The 22,804-nt window shown below is 42.6% G+C and overlaps 1 protein-coding gene across 1 annotated transcript; it reads left to right on the top strand.

Annotated features, from left to right (window-relative positions):
* The first annotated feature begins 1,912 nt into the window (after positions 1-1,912).
* Positions 1,913-18,226, top strand: LOC118396398 (creatine kinase U-type, mitochondrial-like). Its single transcript, XM_052465437.1, has 10 exons — positions 1,913-2,034; positions 4,158-4,370; positions 5,440-5,638; positions 6,504-6,599; positions 7,629-7,850; positions 8,009-8,094; positions 11,853-11,976; positions 14,351-14,485; positions 15,861-15,986; positions 17,421-18,226. Exons 1-10 carry the CDS (start codon positions 1,940-1,942, stop codon positions 17,526-17,528), a joined length of 1,404 nt encoding a protein of 467 aa, XP_052321397.1. The 5' UTR covers positions 1,913-1,939; the 3' UTR covers positions 17,529-18,226.
* The last annotated feature ends 4,578 nt before the right edge of the window (positions 18,227-22,804 follow it).

Genomic DNA, 22,804 nt, shown 5'->3' with positions numbered 1-22,804 from the left:
TTAACAAGTCACATGGACACATGGACTGTAACCCACACATACAATTATCTGTAAGGTCCCTCAGTCGAGCAGTGAATTTCAAACACAGATTCAACCACAAAGACCAGAGAGGTTTTCTAATGCCTCACAAAGAAGGTCACCTATTGGTAGATTAGTACAACTAAAAAAGCAGACATTGAATATACCTTTTGAGCATGGTGAAGTTATTAATTACACTTGGGATGGTATATCAATACACTCAGTAACTATTAAGATACAGGTGCTGATTCCAAACTATGTTGCCGGAGAGGAAGGAAACCACTCAGGGATTTCACCATGAGGCCAGTGGTGACTTTAAAACAGTTACAGAGTTTAATGGCTGTGATAGGAGAAACTGAGGATGGACAAACAACATTGAAGTTGGAAGCATGTGTACAGAATATTCCAAAACATGCAGAAAATGTGGCAAAGCAATTAACTTTTTTGTCCTGAATGCAAAGTGTGATGTTTGGGGCAAATCCAATACAACACATTACTGAGTACTACTCTCCATATTTTCAAGCATAGTGGTGGCTGCATCATGTTATGGATATGCTTGTAATCGTTAAGGACTGGGGAGGTTTTCAGGATAAAAAATCAACTAAATGGAGCTAAGCACAGGCAAAATCCTAGAGGAAAACCTGGTTCAGTCGGCTTTTGACCAGACACCGGGAGATGAGATGAATTCACCTTTCAGCAGAATGCCAAGTCTAGACTGGAATTGCTTACAAGACAGTGAATGTTCATGAGTAGACGAGTTGCAGTTTTGACTTAAATCTACCTCAAAATCTATGGCAAGACCTGAAAATGGTTATCTAGCAATGATCAACAACCAATTGGATAGAGCTTGAAGAAGTTTGAAAATAGTAATAGGGAAATGTTGCACAATCCAGGTATGGAAAGATCTTAGAAACTTACCCAGAAAAACTTACAAATGTGATCTACAAAGTATTGACTCAGCGGTGTCAATACTTATGTCAATGAGATATTTCTGTATTTCCTTTTAAATATTTTGCAACCATTTCTAAAAACATGTTTTCACTTTGTCATTATGGGGTATTGTGTGTAGATGGGCGAGAAAGAGAGCGAGCACATTTTTTTTTGTTAATTCATTTTTAATGGACTCTACAAGGTGTCGTGTTTCATAGTGATGCTGGACCATGTTGACTCCAATGCTTCCCACAGTGTCAAGTTGTCTGGATGTCCTTTGTGTGATGGACCATTCTTGATACACACTGGAAACTGTTGAGTGTGGAAAACCCAGCAGTGTTGCAGTTCTTGACACAAACCATACCCTGTTCAAAGGCAATTTAATACTTTGTCTTTCCCATTCACCCTCAGAATGGCACACATATACAATCCATGCCTCAATTGTCTCAAGGCTTAAAAATCCTTATTTAACCGGTCTTCTCCCTTTTATCTACACTGATTGAAATAGATTTAACAAGTCACATCAATGAAGGATCGTAGCTTTCACCTGTATTCACCTGGTCAGTCTGTCATGGAAAGAGCAGGTGTTCTTTATGTTTTGCACAGTCAGTGTGTATATATATATATATATATATATATATATATATATATATATATATATATATATATATATATATATATATATATACACACTATGCATACAATACCATAATATCTACCCTTACCTGAAACCCAAATAATCTGCATAATAGCATAATAGGATAATCATTCATGATAAGATACCTATAAGGTTATTGGGAGTTAAATATGCCATATATATATATATATATATATATATATATATATATATATATATATATATATATATATATATATATATATATATATATATATATATAGTTAGATATTATGGTATTGGGGGGAGGGGAGCATGTAAATTCTTAGTCATGATGTGTCTTATCAGGTTCTCTGGTAGGCACAATCCACTCTAATGGAGATAAGGAGACACCACGCCTCTCACAGGTCTGCCAGGCAGCCAAAGGCATCAACAGGCAGTGCCATCCAGTACCTGGGTACTGCAACAAGGTGAGACTATCCTGAATATATTTTACATCTGTAGTGTGCCACAAGAATTGACTTCCAAAGTATAAATGTACACATTTTTAGAATTGGTTTGCCATGAATGTTAACTCAATTGCAATTGTTTCTGCACTGTATTGTGTTTAACGATTATTATTTATTGCAGTTACACTAAATATTTAGTAGATTTGGCTATTTCAGCCACACCTGTCGCTAACAGGTGTAAAAAAACTGAGCACGTAGCCATGCAATCTCCATAGACAAACATTGGCATTAGAATTGCCTTTCTGAAGAGATCAGTGACTCCACGTGGCAACATGATAGGATGCCACCTTTCCAACAAGTCAGTTTGTCAAATTTATGCCCTGCTAGCGCTGTTATTGTGAAGTGAAAATGTCTAGGAGCAACAACAGCTCAGCCTCAAAGTGGTAAGCCACACAAGCTCACAGAACAAGACCGACGAATGCTGAAGCCTGTAGGGCGTAACAATTGTCTGTCCTCAGTTGCAACGCTCACTGCCGAGTTCCAAACTGCCTCTGGAAGCAACGCCAGCACAAGAACTGTTACTGTTAGCTGGAAGCATCATGAAATGGGTTTCCATGGCTGAACATGTCTAAGATCACCATGTGTAATGCCAAGAGTCGACTGGAGTGGTGTAAAGCCATTGTACTCTGGAGCAGTGGAAACGCGTTCTCTGGAGTGAGGAATCACGCTCCACCATCTGGCAGTCCGACGGACGAATCTGGGTTTGGTGGATGCCAGGAGAACGCTTGCTGCCCCAATGCATAGTGCCAACGGTAAAGTTTGGTGGAGGTGGAATAATGGTCTGGGGCTGTTTTTCATGGTTCGGGCTAGTCCCCTTAGTGCCAGTGAAAGGACATTTTAACGCTACAGCATACAATGACATTGACCTCACTAATGCTCTTGTGGCTGAATGGAAGCAAGTCCCCACAGCAATGTTCCAACATCTAGTGGAAAGCCTTCCCAGAAGAGTGGAAGCTGTTATAGCAGCAAAGGGGGGGACCAACTCCATATTAATGCCCATGATTTTGGAAGGAAATGTTCGAGGAGCAGGTGCCCACATACTTTTGGTCACTTTTGGTCATGCATTTCGTCTTTTAATACTAACTAACTTATATTGCAAAAGCATAAGTTATGCAATCATCTATCCTGCAATGGAATTGCCATAGGCCTGTATATAAAACACCTCTTGCATCATTTCCTCCTGTGAACTTTGATCAGATAACCCATGTAAGCTTGCTATTTCCTCATTTCATGTCTTGATCACTGAATTATCCCCTACTAAATAGCCTTTCCTACAAGTCTCCCTCAGAATAATGCCTTTGGTTTTCTACAGTAATGCTCTTGTTTTTTCCCCACGTGATGGCATAAAGTACCTACCCATGCAGATCGTTTATAAAGAGGGATTTCCACTCAATAAAGCCCGTTTTATATACCATAACATGATCTCTTAAGGCAATACAGTACTGTACTAATATTCCCTTTCATAGCCTATATATTCAGTTGAATTAGGCTGTAGCTGAACAGGACTGTGTGCTTTTCTAGGCATCTTTAAAAGTTGTGTCAAAAGCAAGGTATTTAGTCACTATACTTGTCCTTAATAGATGGTAAGAGTCAGCCCCTTTCTAAACTCTTGGTTCCTGCAATACATGGTGACTGGTCGGTAATTACGCAAACCCAAACCCCAATACATTGATTGATAATCCAATTAAGGAATTGTCAAGAGTTATCAATTTGCTCGAATTTCACATGAATGATTCAACTATAGCGCTTGTCAAAGCCTACTACACCCATCCATGACGCATTGCATGGTTACTTGTAGTTGTGGAACGTTTGTCCGCGAGTATATCCAAAAATCCACAGATGCACATTGCACCCTGCTTTCACCGTCTAGCCACAACTAAATTAAGTAATTATGTGTCCAGTGTGTAGACCTATGGGAGGGGGAAATACAGACAGGCTACAGCGTAGCCTACAGACAGCTGCGTTAGTGTAGTGTAGACGGCTTCGTCTATTGCTGTACTCTCTTGGACCCCTTAGCATTCACGCAGTCTCCTCTATTCCAGTCTCACTCATCCACTCTCTCTGATTTCATCCTTTCCTTTTAGACGCTTAGCATCAACAAGGCTCCCTTTCATCCATCCCTACCTCTTGAACTGTGGATATAAAATAATGGCAAACAACTTCGCCAGAATGTTGTCCTCCAAACGAAATGTGAGGATTCTGTCATTAATTGGAGCCGGGTCTTTGACAGCGGGCTTTCTGCTCAATCGTGAACATGTCACCGCCGGAGCGCAAGCACGGAGAGTGTACCCCGCCAGGTAAGCCACGACGCCCTTTACTGCTATAGATGGACATTTTCAGTTTAGCCATGAAAAGTGCGAGAGCGTATTGCCACATTGTCATTAAGTATTTAGATAGAGTAGCTTAATACGTGAATAATATGCTGACCTCAATGAAATAATTTTACTATCAAAGCAATGCCAGCGACTGGGAGACGAATGTGGTATTTCGAGTCTTTCGATCATAAACTAACCTATTTGTAAAAATTATAACCTGACCTAAACCAGTTTATTCTCGAGATATATTTAATTTATATTGCACCACATGTTCTTTATGCCTAATGATGAATAATTAATATAGATAGAAATAATTACATATGCATATTTTCTAAATCATTCTCTGAATGCTATATGGTTCCACGAGGGAATGTTTTGCCAACAAATACTAGGCCACATTGATATGTTGTAATTGAGTTGTTGATGAGACAGGTTTTTTTCCTGAACCATGGTGGAATTGTCTAGATTCGACCTTATATGACCTGCATGGGGTCAGGGAAAACTCTGCTTTTGTGACTTTATAGGCCTAATGATAAGCACAATCTAGCGCAAACCCAACACCGAGTGGAGGTGCTGTAGACAAAATGCTCAGCTGGAAAATCGGATTGCATAATGTGTATTAAGAATGATTGGATATTCCATTTCCAAAGAATGCTCAACTTCTGGTGTGACCAGATTGTATCACGTTTGGCTACTATACACTGTTATGTCGTTGGCGAAGACATCGCTCTGTGCCAGGTGTATAAATAGCGCATGCATGCAGTACATACCAAAAGCCTAGTGGTAGGCTATGCCAAAGAAAAGCACAGGTAACCAATCTATAATTATAGCTATCTCTTAACAATCAGAGCCATAGATGGAAATCTGTGTAGGTGTTGACTTGCAGTGAGTCTTAGGTTATAATTCTCAGGAGCATCATAATAATGAACTCTAATTAGTCATGTGCACATTTCCAATTTCATTTCGAATTTTAAACTGTCCTTGTGGTTGTTTCTCAGTTACAATGATATAGCAATTTTTGGGGGGTGAGTGACTGACTGTGTCCTGACAGTGCCGAGTACCCGGACCTACGCAAGCACAACAACTGCATGGCCAGCCACCTGACCCCAGCCATCTATGCCAAGCTGGTGGACAAGACCACGCCCAACGGGTACTCCCTGGACCAGGCCATCCAGACTGGCGTGGACAACCCCGGGCACCCCTTCATCAAGACCGTGGGCATGGTGGCAGGGGATGAGGAGTCATACGAGGTCAGAGCAAGGGGCATTAGTTTGGAGGCAGTAGTTCAAGGTCAGTGTAGTGAAGCCGTAGGCTGTGTTTGTTCTCTCAAAGAGTAGGAGGAGAGGATCCGAAGTCCCTCCCTTTGGACCTCATCCTCCAATGAGCTTTGAGAGGAAGGTGAGGATTTGGGGAAATGAGCACGGGGAGGAAGAAAGGGTTTGACAGCTGGTAACATTTTCAGACAGCCCTTAAATGTATGGTTGAAGGTCAAGTTGTGGAGCATATTTAACGACAAAGAAAAGCAATTGCTTTTGCCATAAATAGCCAATTTAGTCAATGGTCTACATTTATCTCAGAGACATTGAGAATGAATGACTACCCTGTGGCCTATATAACACTTTTGGCATCTAAAATGATCAGTAGCGAGCGCAATGGTTCATGGACCACATTCTATTACAAGGCACATCCAACCCTCAAGTCCTGTTTTAGACTGAGGCCCACTACCACAGCACCAGCGGGGGTGCTGGTTTTAGGATAAAGGAGACCGTGTCATTTTGGGATCTCATTGCTTGAAAGGTTCTCAAAATAGAAAGTGATATCATTATTATTTCCTCACTCGTATGCAGATGATATTCTGTCTCATCATGTGGCTATGACTGTGCATTAGTGCCCCGCCCAGTGAGTGGACATTGCCAGAATACCACACCCCCTCGGGCCTTATTGCTTAACTCAACTGCATTACAATACTATACTGTAAGCCCGTCTAGTAGTTTATAAAGTGACAATGATCATTTAAAGAACTCCCATCCTTTCAGTTTATAGGTGTGACAACTGTTGTAGGCTATATGATGATGTTATATGGTCAGACCTCTGATGTGGATGTGGGTGTTTCAGGTGTTTGCAGACCTCCTTGACCCAGTCATCAAGGAGCGGCACAATGGCTACGACCCTCAGATTATGACCCATCCCACCGACTTGGACTCCAGCAAGGTATAGAGATGCAACTTCACTGAAAACCACAGTATAGGGTTTGCGTCCCAAATGGCGCCCTACTCCTTTGATCGTGCTCTACTTTTGACCAGACTCCGTAGGGAATAGGGCGCAGGCCCTGGTCAAAAGTAGTGCACTACATAGGGAGTCGGATGCCATTTGGGACGCTACCCTAGATGTGACAGTGAAGTTATCTAAAGTTTAGAAGGTGGACAGATTCACTCACTGGACACTACACCAGGGGAGAACGACTGCCCCCTTTCATTGAAGCCATGAAGTTCAAGGCCCACCAAGGCTGTTGATTTAATGAAGCAGGGTCCCCTATTGTAGTGAATGGGAAAATGACAATCTTCGCGGTCAATCTTCATGCAAGTAAAGAACAAATTCGAAGACAATCATGGTACCAATAATTGCTTCTATTACACCGGATGTATGTCCTTGAACCAATTATTTTAAAATCGCACACAGAATAATTTATAAGGATAGCTTAGTTGCAGCCTGCAGTACCCCGGTCGGCATTCAACTTGAGGTGCTCCATGAGACGGGGTAGTCGTACTCCCCTGGTCGCAGCTTGCAACAGCACTTCCTGGAGTAGCTCAAGCTTTAAATGCTATGTCTTGAGAATCCCAGCCATGAGATTTCTTACTAAGATAAAAACAAACTTCCTGAGCTTCAAATGCGCCATTGAGTCGTCACATAGCAATTAATGGTGTGCCGTTGTCTTTGTCCATTCATATACAGCCAATGCACTACACTAATTATACCAGCTAATATTATACAATTATGCAGTACATCCCATTGCGCATACTGGAATGTTATGTTACGTGAATATATTATAAGCTACAATGAATTATATGGCATACAAATCATTTGTTAAGGGAACAAAGTACTTTTTGGGGATTTGGGGATCTTTTTACTCTTTGGGGATCATAGATCATTCACAAATGTCCTCCCATCAATGCTGGTGTTGTGATACTGTTTACGAGACGCCATTCATTATTTATTTATTTTTTTTCTCCCCGCTTGCAGCTCACGTCTGGCAACTTTGACGAGCGCTACGTGCTGTCGTCGCGGGTCAGGACGGGCCGTAGCATCAGGGGGCTGAGCCTGCCCCCGGCGTGTACCCGGGCGGAACGCCGCGAGGTGGAGAGGGTGGTGGTTGACGCCCTGGCTGGCCTGAAGGGGGACCTGGCGGGGACCTACTACAGCCTCACCCACATGACAGACCAGGAGCAGCAGCAGCTCATCGACGTGAGTCAAGAGGCCAATCCATTTTACGTGTTGTAATGACATAAAGGAGAGTGAGAAAAGGGAAATAATAGCAAGGATTTTTTTTTTGGGGGGGGGGACATTGATATTGCTCCACTTTCATTAAGACCGCATTTCCTGTCTCTACCATGTTGACACAGGACCACTTCCTGTTTGACAAACCCGTGTCTCCTCTGCTGACCTGTTCGGGGATGGCTCGTGATTGGCCAGACGCACGCGGTATCTGGTAAGCACCTGTTAGTTATAGATACGGACCCTTAGTGGTCATTAACAGTCATCACAGTGAGAGGTGATTTTGATTGTTTCACAGTTATTTGCATACAGTTCATGCTACACATCACCATGACTCTTCTAGCAAAATAATGCCCACTAGCTTGTAGCTCCTCTAGATTGAGCCTTAAACGTGCATCAGTGGCATAGGGGTTAGTGTTGGTCGGGTAACCGAAAGGTCGCTGGTTCGAATACCAAGCCGACAAGGTGAACAATCTGTCGACATGTCCTTGAGCAAGGCACGTAACTCTAATTTTCTCTAGGGCTACCGTACTACTATAGCTTACCGTATGCTTCCCAGTTGATACTGTTCGCGCATATATTCTGACAAAATGTTGTGACATTTGTGTTGGTAATAAGATTCAATAAATGATGATGAACTTCACAGGGTGGTGAAAGTGCAAGGTGGTGATCTTGATGCTCCTTTCCAATAAATATCGAGGGTCTTATTCTGGTGACATGATAATCGATGCTTGACTGCTGTTTGACAAACAAAAGTAATCTTGCTCTTTTGTCCATAATAATAATAATAATAATCTCATCCGGTAGGCTACAGGTGCACTCTAGCCAACAGTGTGCCGGTAGCGGTGTGCGCACTTACCAATACCAGAGTGGGCACACTTACCATATAAGGCAAAAATAAAATTGTGAGCAAAACCATCAGTAGAGTTGAAAATGCAAAAGGTTATTTTATGTACACTACCTCACCATACACAGCATTTTATCTGCAACAAGCCATTTTGACGGAAACATCTTTGGAGGGGAAAATACGCTTCTTGTTTTTAATGCGGATTTGAGAATATTCACATTCAAATCTGTTGCCAATTGGATGGAAAGCTAGCTATAGAAAGGCACTCAACTAGCCCATTGCACCAGTCAATTCAAATGTTTTAAATTGGTAAATGAGTCCAATGAGTCTAGCCAGCTATCTACATTTCTAGTTATCATGGCTGAATTACTGACCGGGCATGCAGGGCACATGCCCAGGGGCCCTGACCTCCAGGGGGCCCCCATTGATTTAGCTAGTCACTCTTGCTCAGGTATCATATTAACGTGGTATACGGCATGGCAAAATGTGTAGAATTGCAGGAAATTAGCTGTAAAACTGCAACAACAAAAAAATAGAATCTGTAAAGCAAATGTATTTGTTTACTTTTTGTTAATAAAATACTTTTTCTGCCAATAGATCGCTCTGTCAATTATAGTTTTTAACCCCAGTGCAGTGTAAGTGTGAGTTAATTCGCAGCGGCTAATTGTATACAGTGCCTTCAGAAAGTATTCACACCTCTTAACTTATTCCACATTTTGTTGTGTTATAGCCTGAATTCAAAATGGATTAATTAAATAAAAAATCATCTCACCCATCTACACACAATCCCCCATAATGACAGTGAAAACATGTTTTTAGAAATGTTGGCAAATTTATTGAAAATGAAAGACAGAAATATCTCATTTACATAATTATTCACACCCCTGAGTCAATACTTTGTAGAACCACCTTTGTCAGCGACTACAGCTGTGAGTTTTTCTGGGTAGTTTTTTCCAGTCTTGCCATAGATTTTCGAGTATATTTAAGTCACATCTTTTTGGTAAGCAACTCCAGTGTAGATTTGGCCTTGTGTTTTATGTTATTGTCCTGCTAAAAGATCAATTCATCTCCCAGTGTCTGGTCCATCATTTGTTATCCTGAAACTCCCCGGTCCTTAACAATTACAAGCATACCCATTACATGATGCAGCCACCACTGTGCTTGAAAATATGGAGAGTAGTACTCAGTAATGTGTTGTATTGGATTTGCCCCAAACAAACCACTTTGTATTCAGAACACAATGTTAATTTCTTTGCCACATTTTTCTTTAGGAGTATTACTTTAGTGCCTTGTTGCAAACAGGATGCATGTTTTGTCATATTTTTTTATTCTGTACCGGCTTCCTTCTTTTCACTCTGTCAATTAGGTTAGTATTGTGGAGTAACTACAATGTCATTGACCCATTCTCAGTTTTCTCCTGTCACAGCCAATAAACTCTGTAACTGTTTTAGACACCATTGGCCTCTCCGGCAACTGAATTAGAAAGGACGCCTGTATCGTTGTAGTGACTGGGTGTATTGACATACCATCCGAAGTGTTAATAACTTCACCATGCTATAAGGTATATGCAATGTCTGCACTTCTTTGCGAGGCATTGGAAAACCTCCCTGGTCTTTATGGTTGAATCTGTTTGAAATTCACAGCTTTTTTTTTAAATGTATTTTTTTATTTAACCTTTATTTAACTAGGCAAGTCAGTTAAGAACAAATTGTTATTTACAATGACGGCTTCCCGGGAAACTGTGGGTTAACTGCTTTGTTCAGGTGCAGAACAACAGATTTTTTTTTTACCAGGTCAGCTCAGGATTCAAACCAGCAAACTTTCGGTTACTGGCCCAACGCGCTAACCATTAGGCTACCTGCCCGACTGAGGGACCTTGCAGATAATTGTATGTGTGGCGTAAAGAGATGAGATTCATTTAAAAATCATGTTAAACACTATTATTGCACACAGTGAGTCCATGCAACCTATTATGTGACTTGTTAAGCACATTTGTACTCCTGAACTTATTTAGGCTTGCCATAACAAAGGGGTTGAGTACTAATTGACTCAAGACATTTCATCTTTATTTTTGAATGAATTTGTACAAATGTCTAAAAACATAACTCCACTTTTACATTATGGGGTATTGTTTATAGGCCAGTGACCAAAAAATGTAAAATTCAGGCTACAACATAACAAAATGTGGGAAAGGTCAATTGGCTATGTGTTTGTAGATTGACTGAGGTGAATGTACAGCAACCAATGTGATAATGGCTGGGGTCATTTTTGCTTGTTTTTGGTGTTCTCCAAAAGACATTTTAGAGTTTGTAAATGGTATAGAAACGCAGTAAATGAGCTTTGATTTTCTTTGCGTTTATAAGAAAGTCAACCCCCTCTCACCCCCATCCAAAACCTCGCTAAAAACTCAGAACCTGGCTGTGGCCCTGCAGACAATGCCCTCACCGAATTGAGTTTCAGCCGGTGTCTAGAAATAGCCTGGTGCTGCTCCAGCATCGATAACCAGCTTTGCTCTTACCCCCCCCCCCCCTGTGCCTACATCATACCACACTCTTCTCCTCTCCTTCATAATTCACCCTCTCTCACTCTCCGTTTGACGGCCCTCTTCCTTTCATCCTGCCCTCCGCTCTCCTGGCTCCAGACCGATCCATTACTTTCTCTAATTGTTTTTAGGAAGTCTGTTTTTACTGAGTGCAATTCATTACAGTGCAATTACAATGAGATGTTTTAATTGTATTGCATTACTGTATGCATAACGATGCATTACTGTGAGATTACTGCGTATATGGCAATACTGTAGACGCCGACCATCACCTCTGTGTATGTTAAACGGAACCCGGGACATCAACTCGAGCCGGTGCAATGGAGAATAGGAAAATGATCTCTGAGTCGTATATTGATCTTGTCTCACTCAATCCATTATGACGAGGGCTCCGAGCACCGTGTTTCTTTTTTTTGTTTACCCAACATTAAGGAAAAGCATCGATATCAATGGCTGAGCTCAGCTCCCCCAAAACGAGTCTACGTACGCTGGTGGCAGCGGTGGGATCCGTTGATTTCAAAAAGTAAATTGGAAGTATTGATTTAAGAGAGTGTCTTGTGATTTTTAAACCATCTCCACTCAGGCACAACAACACGAAGACCTTCCTCATCTGGATCAATGAGGAGGACCACACCAGGGTCATCTCTATGGAGAAGGGAGGCAACATGAAGAGAGTGTTTGACCGCTTCTGCACAGGCCTGAAAGAGGTGCACACACACACACACACACACACACACACACACACACACACACACACACACACACACACACACACACACACACACACACACACACACACACACACACACACTCACACACTTTAGTTATTTATCTAATTTTTCCAAGTTCCTCATTAGAAGCAGGAGACGCCAAATTGTTAAAGCGAGGACTGTTATTGAACAGTAGTAATAGCCAAACAGTAGCAATGACGACACTACACACAGGTATTAATTAGTACAGTGCATTCGGAAAGTATTCAGACCCCCCCCCCCAGCCTAATTCTAAAATGAATTAAATAAAACATGTTCCTCATCAATCTGCACATAACACCCAATAATGACAAAGCAAAATCAGGTTTTAAAAAATGTTTGCAAATTTATGACAAATAAAAAACAGAAATACCTCATTTGCATAAGTATTCAGAACCTTTGCTATGAGACTCTAAATTCAGCTCAGGTGCATCCTGTTTCCATGGATCATCCTTGAGATGTTTCTACAACTTGGAGTCCACCTGTGGTAAATTCAATTGATTGAACATGGTTTGGAAAGGCACACACCTGTCTACAGTGCCTTCGGAAAGTATTCAGACCCCTTTTCCAAATTTGTTAGGTTACAGCCTTATTCTAAAATTGATCAAATTTGTTTTTTTACCTCATCAATCTACACAGAATATCCCATAATGACAAAGCAAAAACAGGTTTTTTATTTATTCTTTGATAATTTATTTAAAATAAAAGCAGAAATATAACATTTATATAAGTATTCAGACCCTTTACTCAGTACTTTTTTGAAGCACCTTTGGCAGCGATTACAGCCTGGAGTCTTCTTGGGTATGACGCTACAATCTTGGCACACCTGTATTTGGGGAATTTTTCCCATTCTTCTCAGCAGATACTCTCAAGCTCTGTCAGGTTGGATGGGGAGCATTGCTGAACAGCTTTTTTCAGGTCTCTTCAGAGATGTTGGATCGGGTTCAAGTCCGGGCTCTGGCTGGGCCACTCGAGGAAATTCAGAGACTTGTCCTGAAGCCACTTCTGCGGTCCAGAGCGCTCTGGAGCAGGTTTTCATCAAGGATCTCTCTGTACTTTGCGCCGTTCATTTTTGCCTTGATCCTGACTAGTCTCCCAGTCGTTGCCGCTGAAAAACATCCCACAGCATGATGCTGTCACCACCATACTTCACCATAGGGATAGTGCCAGGTTTCCTCCAGACATGACACTTGGCATTCAGGCCAAATAGTCCAATCTTGGTTTCATCAGACCACAGAATCTTCTCTCTCATGGTCTAAGAGTCTTTAGGGACCTTTTGGCAAACTTTTGTCATGTGCCGTTTACTTTTGTCATGTGCCTTTTACTGAGGAATGGCTTCTGTCTGGCCACTCTACCATAAAGGCCTGATTGGTGGATTGCTGCAGAGATGGTTGTCCTTCTGGAAGGTTCTCCCATCTCTACAGAGGAACTCTGGAGCTCTGTCAGAGTGACCATCGGGTTCTTGTTCACCTACCTAACCAAGGCCCTTCTCCCCCGATTGCTCAGTTTGGCCGATCAGCTCTAGGAAAAGTCTTGGTGGTTCCAAACTTCTTCCATTTAAGAATGATGGAGGCCACTGCATTCTTGGGGACCTTCAATGCTGCAGAAATGTTTTGGTACCCTTCCGCAGATCTGTGCCTTGACACAATCCGGTCTCGGAGCGCTAAGGACAATTTCTTCGACCTCATGGCTTGGTTTTAGCTCTGACATGCCATGTCAACTGTGGGACCTTAAATAGACGGGTGTGTGCCTTTCCAAATTATGTCCAATCAATTGATTGGACTCCAATCAAGTTGTAGAAACATCTCAAGGACGATCAATGGAAACAGGATGCACCTGACGTCAATTTAGTGTCTTATAGCAAAGGATCCATATATATATATATATATATATATATATATATATATATATATAATACTTTTAAAAATGCATACGTCTGCAAAAATGTCTAAAAACCTCACTTTGTCATTATGGGGCATTGTGTATAGATTGCTGTGGATTATAATTTGTTTTAATCCATTTTAGATTAAGGCTGTAATGTAACAACATGTGGAAAAAGTCAAGGGGCCTGAATACTTTCCTGAAGTACATACCATATATATATATATATAACGTCCCAAAGTTGACATTCCATGTGAAGGACCCACAATATAACATGGTAGCGTACAAGAACCTGGGTTTTCTGAAGATCATAGATGTCTGGACAAGACAAAGGTACACACACCCACACCCGATCACTATATGGCTGCTGATCGACAGTCTATGTTTGCAAGACAAATGACAATCTAGTATTCATCTAATCTCAAGATCTCATCATGTCATGTTTGGTTAGGTGGAGAGGCTTATCCAGGAGAAAGGCTGGGAGTTCATGTGGAATGAGAGACTGGGCTACATCCTCACCTGCCCCTCCAACCTGGGCACTGGGCTCCGCGCTGGAGTACACGTCAATCTGCCCAAGCTCAGCAAGGTAACACACGCACGCACACACACACACACACGCACACACACACACACACACACACACACACACACACACACACACACACACACACACACACACACACACACACACACACACACACACACACACACAGCAATATCTACTCAGAGCCTCAACAAATATACACGGCAAAAGCGGTCTTACCTAGATCTTTATTTATCTTGTTTTGAGTGCTAATACATTTTAAATGACTTTTTTTCTTACCAAGATACATTATCTGACTACATTGGCAGATAATGTTGCCTATTTTGACTTAAAAAAGCTTGACACATGGGGTAAGATACAAGATAAATTTTCTTTACAAGTCTGACTAAGATAATACATCTTTGGCTTGCCCCTATACAGATTCACACACTCACAAACCCACAACTCTTTATACCCTCACACCAGCGACCAACAAGATCCCCGCTTGCCAGTCATTCAAGGCCCATTTGTCTTCTGAAAATCCCTTTCCCCTCGCTCACCAGGGCCGTGCTTGTGAGGGCACACCCTAGCAAAACGTTTTTACATCGGAAACGAGGGTTTCCTGTTGGACAATTTCAGATAGTATCTCTTCATTTCCTACGTTTTTGTGCCCCGTTAAAATCAAATCAAATCAAATAGGTTTTGGTCGCATACACATACTTAGCAGATGTCATTGCGGGTGTGGTGAAATTGTTGTGTTCCTAGCTCCAACAATGCAGTAGTATCTAACAATTCACAGCAATACACCAAATCTAAGTCAAGTATAAAAAATTTAAAAAAATGGAATTAAGAGATAAATAATATTAGGATGAGCAATGTCAGAGTGGCATTGACTAAAATACAGTAGAACACAGGATGTAAACATTATTAAAGTGACTAGTGTTCCATTATTTAAGTGACCAGTGATTCCATGTCTATGTACATAGGGCCGCAGCCTCTTCAGGTGCAGCGTTGAATAACCGGGTGGTAGCCGGCTAGTGACTTAAGTTCAGTGCAGGGTACTGGGTGGAGGCCGGCTAGTGATGGCTATTTAACAGTCTGATGGCCTTGAGATAGAAGCTGTTTTTCAGTCTCTCTGTCCCAGTTTTGATGCACCTGTACTGACCTCGCCTTCTGGATGATAGCGGGGTGAACAGGCCGTGGCTCGGCTGGTTGGTGTCCTTGATGATCGTTTTGGCCTTCCTGTGACATCGGGTGCTGTAGGTGTCCTGGAGGGAAGACAGTGTGGCCCCTGGTGATGAGTTGGGCAGACCACACCACCCTCTGGAGAGCTCTGCGGTTGAGGGCAGTGTAGTTTCCATACCAGGCGGCGATACAGTCCGACAGGATGCTCTCAATGGCGCGTCTGTAAATGTGTGTGTCTTTGACCCCACTGCAGGACCCCCGCTTCGCAAAGATCCTGGACAACCTGCGTCTGCAGAAGAGAGGTACCGGAGGAGTGGACACTGCAGCCGTGGGCAGCACCTTTGACATCTCCAACCTGGACAGACTGGGCCAGTCAGAGGTAATAAGGAATACATAGTGTAGGGTGAAGTTTCTCTTAGACACTGATCTTGAGTCCGTTTGGATTGGGAAGGGGAAGCTGATCCTAGATCTGTACTAGGGGAAAATTCACCCCACCCACACACACACACACGGCCACGGGGTGCATCTCAAATAGTCTAAAATGGCGTACTCTCCACTCCTCTCCTTTACCTGCGCCTACAATACAAGGCAATGCAATAAGTTATTATCCCAAATGAGGATATTACAGCTAAGGCACGACCTGGAAAAACTTGCCAGGAACCGACTGAGATGGTGGACATTCATCGATAGCCTCAGCTCCTTAGGAGCCAAGGGCTTAAGAAGGCAAGTCAATACGCTGTTATTCAGAATCTGAGAAGGTGGGCCAAAACAATACGGCGAAGAGTAACAAATGCATTTACTTTACAGCTCTGTATAATAAATGAGAGGACACAAGCGAGGAAGCCGTTTTAGACTACTGAGATGCGGCCATGGCTTGTACTGGAAGGCTTGAACAGTGTCTCGAAGAGAGAGAGAGACCGTCTTGCCTCTGTTTGTGTGTTGTGTAACCCCTTGTGTACCCAGTCATGCTGTCATGCCTGTGTCTGCATGCGAGATGGTGACATAGATAAAATAAGACAATGGGACTATTCTGTACTGTGTGCTGCTGGCGTGGGTCCTGGAGAGCCACAATGTGTGCGGAGTACCAGACACTTGTACAATCTATGTCAAGGCGCATTGAAGCTGTTCTGGCGGCTCGTGTTAGCCCGGACGCCCTATTAAGACGCTTTATGTCTGTGTTTTCTTTACATTTTGGCACTTACCTGTAGATCCTCCGCGAACACTGCATTTAGACGCACACACACACCAATCACGCTGCGGTTGATTATTTTAACCAGGTACGGGGGGGGGGGGCGCACACACACTGCAGCTCTCCAGAACCAATCGGTGAGGAATGCAAGGGCAAGGGCAAGGTCTGTGAGTGAAAGGATGCGGGAAAGAGAGAACAAAAGCGTAAGAGGGTGAGGAACAGAGAGAGAGCGAGACAACTCTCGGCCGTCCAAAGTCTCTGTCCGCGTGATTGAGGTCATCGGTTTAAGCAGGGCTCAGAATCCGAATCACTGACCTGGACGACATAACGGGCAGTTATTCGGGCAGTTAAGATGAACCGTCGATCAAGGATTCTGCACAGTCTGGCTGCAAGGCGGTCGACCTCGAACACTCCAGGCTGACCTCATTGCAGATGTTGCAGCAACCATTGGTCCTGTGCCACGTCATCGACTGCGCCGTCGGGCATCACATTGCTCGGCCTATGTCATTCGATGTGCTTAGTTGATGTGTTAACTAGATCTTGTGAGATCTGGCACGGTCTGTGATGCAGTCGTCTCTCTCTCTCTCCAAAACGCCCACTGACTCTCTCTCTCTCTGTAATCAGGTCCAGCTAGTGCAGACGGTGGTGGACGGCGTCAACTACCTCATCGACTGTGAGAAGAAGCTGGAGAAGGGTCAGGACATCAAGATCCCTCCGCCATTCAAGAAGTAGACCGCCCAACCCCCTCCGACCCAGATATACCTCTTCTTACCGACCTGTCTGTCTCATCCCCATTCAGAGCCATAGGTAATGTCCAGATTTAGTCCCAACTCTGTTTGAGATGTCAAATTTAAAATGGCACCAAATGCTCCAAGAGCGTTACACTCCGGTAGGAATGCACATTTAGAATGCTCTAGTGCATAGCCATAGCTCTAATCCCAATGCAACTACATGCAATGGGACTCCTTCTACTTAACAGCCTCCAACCTGACACCTAGGCCTGTTACACCTAGACTACAGCATGTCCTATACTCTGTGTGTCCGATACTACTACTTCCTCGTCTTCCCTCTGTATCAGGATGTGGAGGAACACGGCTACATGCTATACTGACACTGCTACGGTAGTGTAATCCATCCATTTGTGGCTGTCTACACCCAGAGTGTAACCATGTAGTGATAGATGACGACTTGAATGGACTTGAATGCAGCACAACAACCATGTTGGCCTGAAAATACTTCTTAGGGGTTTGTATGCTGAGGTTCTAATAAGACACGGGTTAAACTAAGTCGTACTAATAATAACTCATGCTAAACTACTGTGCTCCGTGCTCGATGATGTACTGTATGTATCAAGCAGCAATATCATTACAGCCCACCATTGAATGTCATTCGCGGACAGATCTTATTAAAGGAACCATGTCTTTAATACATTTCCTCTCTCATTTGTCATTAATATTATAAACCTGTCACGTGCCCGTGTGTTGTTGATCCATAGGCTTATAGAATTGTGTCGAACTCGACCACATTGCAACCTGTAACTGTTCAAAGTGTGCGCGCGTGTGTGTGTGTGTGTGCGTGATTTCATCCCATCATGAAAGCAATGCTTTGAGTGACTTATTACAGTGGATGGGCGCCATAGTAACCAAGCTCTCAGTGCTTGATTGTGATCAGCTTGGTAGGGTTTGGGGTCATGTGACAATACTGATCCTCTTAACACTGCGCAGTGCTATAACCAACCGCTGTACTGTACCAAGACTTATGGCCAAAGGGAGTTAGCGTTGATTGGTTTTCTATGCACTTGATTGAATTACTGTAAATCACTGATTAGTGTGAACCAACTCTGATAATGTGTAGCCAATACACCAATCTGTTGTGCAGTTTAAGGTCATAAATCTGAGTAGCATTCACAATGTTGCACAACTACTACAATCGTTAAGACGTTCGTTGTTCATTAAAGACGGGTAAAGAAGTGATAACATGTTTTGATACTAGATGTTCTAACAAGAGGACTGTCTCTGACGACTGACTTCAGATCTGCCAGCCAGGCTATTGGACATTGTAACATAATATGTGCTAGAAAACTAGGGGAACAATTTGTCTTGTTCCTAAGGCTGAACATTGACATTGCGACAGCATCTGTGTTATTCAGAGCTGCAAATAAACCCTGAAGTGTTTGTGTTACAAGGTTTTAAGAATCCCTCTCTCTCTATCCAACCAGTGATCGTTTGAAAAGCATTGGAGCGGCATGTTGTGTTACTGAAATCTGGGTTGTTGACACCATAGCAAAACATTTTGCAACGGAGAACAGAAATAAGCAGTTCCTCCCGCTCTTTTTCCGTTTGGTGCCTACTGAACCCTGTACAATACAGCCGAGCTACTTGAAGCGCCTCCGTCAGCTTTGCATTGCAGTCTGCAGATCTTGGTCCTCCTCCCATGTCTCACAGGGAGAAATGGTACGTTGCCATGGCAACTGCCTTATGGAGGAACGGGAACTAGGAACTCCAAGGGGGGCTTTGTCTGTGCACAGCCAACTAATCCTCAAGCCTTCAATGGAGCTGCAGGATGCACGGGAACAATGACAAGCCAGAAAGCAGACTCATCATAGCACACAGAAGTCCTGTTTTATACCTGGTGTTAAAATTGTGCCCACATTTTTAGACCGGTGTAGAACATGAAAATGACTGATTTTGATTATCTTCCTGACCACTTACTTGAGGTAGACAGGGACTTGTTGTATCTGGATCATCTTGATTAGATCACACACAAAAAGCACATGTAACCAGTTGTAAGATGTAACCAGGGCCTGAGTATACAAAACATTAAGAACACCTGCTCTTTCCATGACACACACTGACCAGGTGAGTCCAGGTGAAAGCTATGATCCCTTATTGATGTCACTTGTTAAATCGGCTTTCAGAGACAATAATGTACACCCTATGGGAAGCGCTGAAAGCACACCTACGTGGCCAGATCATATCATATAACGCCGGCATGAATAAGAGGTCAGGGCATCTTACAGAACTTGCTAACCTTATAAACGACATTGATCAGAGGCACTCAACCACGCCATCGGCAGTCCTCTATAAAGAGAGAATCACATTACAGATGGAATTTTATCAGAGGACCTTCAATTAAAATCCATACAAAACCACGATGAGTATAAGGAACTGGCCAGTAAACTTCTTTGCCAACAACTGAGGCAATCAACAGTGTCTGGCCTAATATCTGAAATCACAACCTCAGCAGGTGTGACCACCTCCGACCAAAAGTACATTAATGATCAATTCAAACATTTTGACGAGGACCTTCTAAAGTGACACCGTATTAAGCGACATCTACGCAGAAAAAACATAAGCAGGGGTCACTCCCCCCAACCATGTCACAGGTCATAATATCAGTCTGAAAAAGACCCGCAGAAATGTTATTTGATGCATGGCCTACTGTTTCTAACTGGGAAAATACTCAGCAAATTGGATGCAGTCTATCACAGTGCCATCCGTTTCGTCACCAAAGCCCCATATACTACCCACCACAGCGACCTGTATGCTCTCATTGGCTGGCCCTCGCTTCATATTCATCGCCAAACCCACTGGCTCCAGGTCATCTATAAGTCCTTGCTAGGTAAAGCCCCACCTTATCTCAGCTCTCTGGTCACCATAGCAGCACCCACCCGTAGCATGCGCTCCAGCAGGTATATTTCACTGGTCACCCCCAAAGCCAATTCCTCCTTTGGCCGCCTTTCCTTCCAGTTCTCTGCTGCCAATGACTGGAACGAATTGCAAACAACACTGAAGCTGGAGACTCATATCTCCCTCACTATCTTTAAGCATCAGCTATCAGAGCAGCTTACAGATCATTGCACCTGTACATAGCTGTCACGAGAATTTTCAATCCCAATGATGATAACAATCACTGTAGCTTTGACCAATTCCCCCTAGGTTGTAAAACTAAGGTTAATAAGAATTAGGCAAAGACTCAGATTCTGCAAAAGGTTCATTGTTGTTTATTCATGAGAGCTCTAAAGTCAACCAAAATTCTTCTTCTTTATAACCCCCTCTATGCACACACACACACACACACACACACACACACACACACACACACACACACACACACACACACACACACACACACACACACACACACACACACACACACACACACACACACACACACACACACACACACACACACACACACACACACACACACACACACACACACACACACACACACAGTTGTATCACTTTTCTACCAGCCTTTGCAGTTTCTCGCCGTACTCTCCTCTCCTCCCTAGATTAGAGAGGCCTTGGAAGGGCCCTCCTGTTGTCAGATTTTTCAGAGTTATCATGTGTAGTCTACCAGCCTCTGTTTTCTCCACATATTTCTCCCTCTTAACTTGTCCCACACATGTATTATTGGAATATAGTCTTATATGTTTCAGGGTGGAATTCTTTAGTCATTTCTTTAAACATATAAATTCCCTTATCAATAGCCCATCTGTAAATAGCCCATCCAACTACCTCATCCCCATATTGTTATTATTTTTATTTTCTCCTTTGCACCCCAGTATCTCTACTTGCACATTCATCTTCTGCACATGTCACTCCAGTGTTTATTTGCAAAATTGTAATTATTTCACCACTACGGCCTATTTATTGCCTTACCTCCCTAATTTTACTTCATTTGCACACACTGTATATAGACTTTTGTATTGTGTTATATTTCTCAACTGCATACAGTGGGCAAAAAAGTATTTAGTCAGCCAACAATTGTGGAAGTTCTCCCACTTAAAAAGATGAGAGGCCTGTAATTTTCATCATAGGTACACTTCAACTATGACAGACTATAACTAATCATAATTCCATTATTTTTACATAAAAAAGAGAATACTTCAAAATGAGAAGATCCTGCCATGGAAAAGACGACTGTGTGGACATAAAGTGGAAAGGAGGGGAAATAACTCACACCATGCAGCAGGACACCTTCAGCTGTGGGGTCTTTGTAATGCAGGTTTGATAGTTATATTTTCAATAATGAATGGTTATGTCACGACTTCACCGAAGTCGGTCCCTCTCCTTGTTCGGGTGGCGTTCGGCGGTCGACGTCACCGGCCTTCTTGCCATCGCCGATCCACTTTTCATTTTCCATTTGTTTTGTCTTTGTCTTACACACCTGGTTTCAATCCCCCAATTACCTGTTCATTATTTAACACTCGGATCCCCCATGTTTGTTTGTGAGTGATTTTAGGAAGGTATGTTATTGTGGGCTCTGTTTTTGTATTGAAATGATTTTATGTTGAGTAAAATATCTTTATTTACTCATATCTGCTGTCCTGCGCCTGACTCCTATACACCAGCTACACACAGACTTCCATACATGTTAGCTGTTATGTGACAATTTGGTCAAAAACGCTATTTTATTTTTTGGTGTAGATGGCCAAGGAAGTTGCACAGAACTTCCCCAACATCCTCTCCCAAACTGATATTGAACCTTCAAAAACACATGGAGCAACTGCGAAAAGCAATGGCTGAGGATATGCTAAAAATGTCTGGTATGTAATTACATTTAATTCAAAGTAAATGTAAATACTTTATTTTTATGTAGTTGTGTGGGACAGCCATATGTTCAGTTCATGCCTATGATTTCAGAGTTCAACAAAGCCAACAACTGCTTCATGTGTGCCACTGATACAGAACCTGGATGTGCCTCAAAGACTGACTGGGTTAGTAACTTTATTTAACATGTTTATAATCTTTTGACAACAGTGATGGCATGTAAGACCATTTATGATTTAACACAATGGATGGCTAATTCGTCATTCGTCGTACTGCGTTGATATTTGATATTATTTATAACGTGTTACACTTTGTTTTGTTTTAGATTGACTGTATTGCATGCCAACGGTGGTTCCATGTGCTGTAACTAGGTATGAAGACTAAAGAGTTCAACAGAGTAAAGAACACCAACTGGAAGTGCGGTCTTTGTTGTTGAAAATGTATGCTATA

This window comes from Oncorhynchus keta, chromosome 17 (genome assembly GCF_023373465.1).
Source record: "Oncorhynchus keta strain PuntledgeMale-10-30-2019 chromosome 17, Oket_V2, whole genome shotgun sequence".
Lineage (NCBI taxonomy): Eukaryota > Metazoa > Chordata > Actinopteri > Salmoniformes > Salmonidae > Oncorhynchus > Oncorhynchus keta.
Note: the sequence above shows the minus strand (reverse complement) of the source record. Positions and strands in the feature narration are given on the sequence as shown.

Coding starts and splice junctions, on each gene's coding strand:
- LOC118396398 (XM_052465437.1), top strand. CDS start 1,940: ATGGAGATAAGGAGACACCACGCCTCTCACAGGTCTGCCAGGCAGCCA. Junction 11,977..14,350: donor TCTGCACAGGCCTGAAAGAG/GTGCACACACAC, acceptor ATGTTTGGTTAG/GTGGAGAGGCTTATCCAGGA. Junction 15,987..17,420: donor ACAGACTGGGCCAGTCAGAG/GTAATAAGGAAT, acceptor CTCTGTAATCAG/GTCCAGCTAGTGCAGACGGT.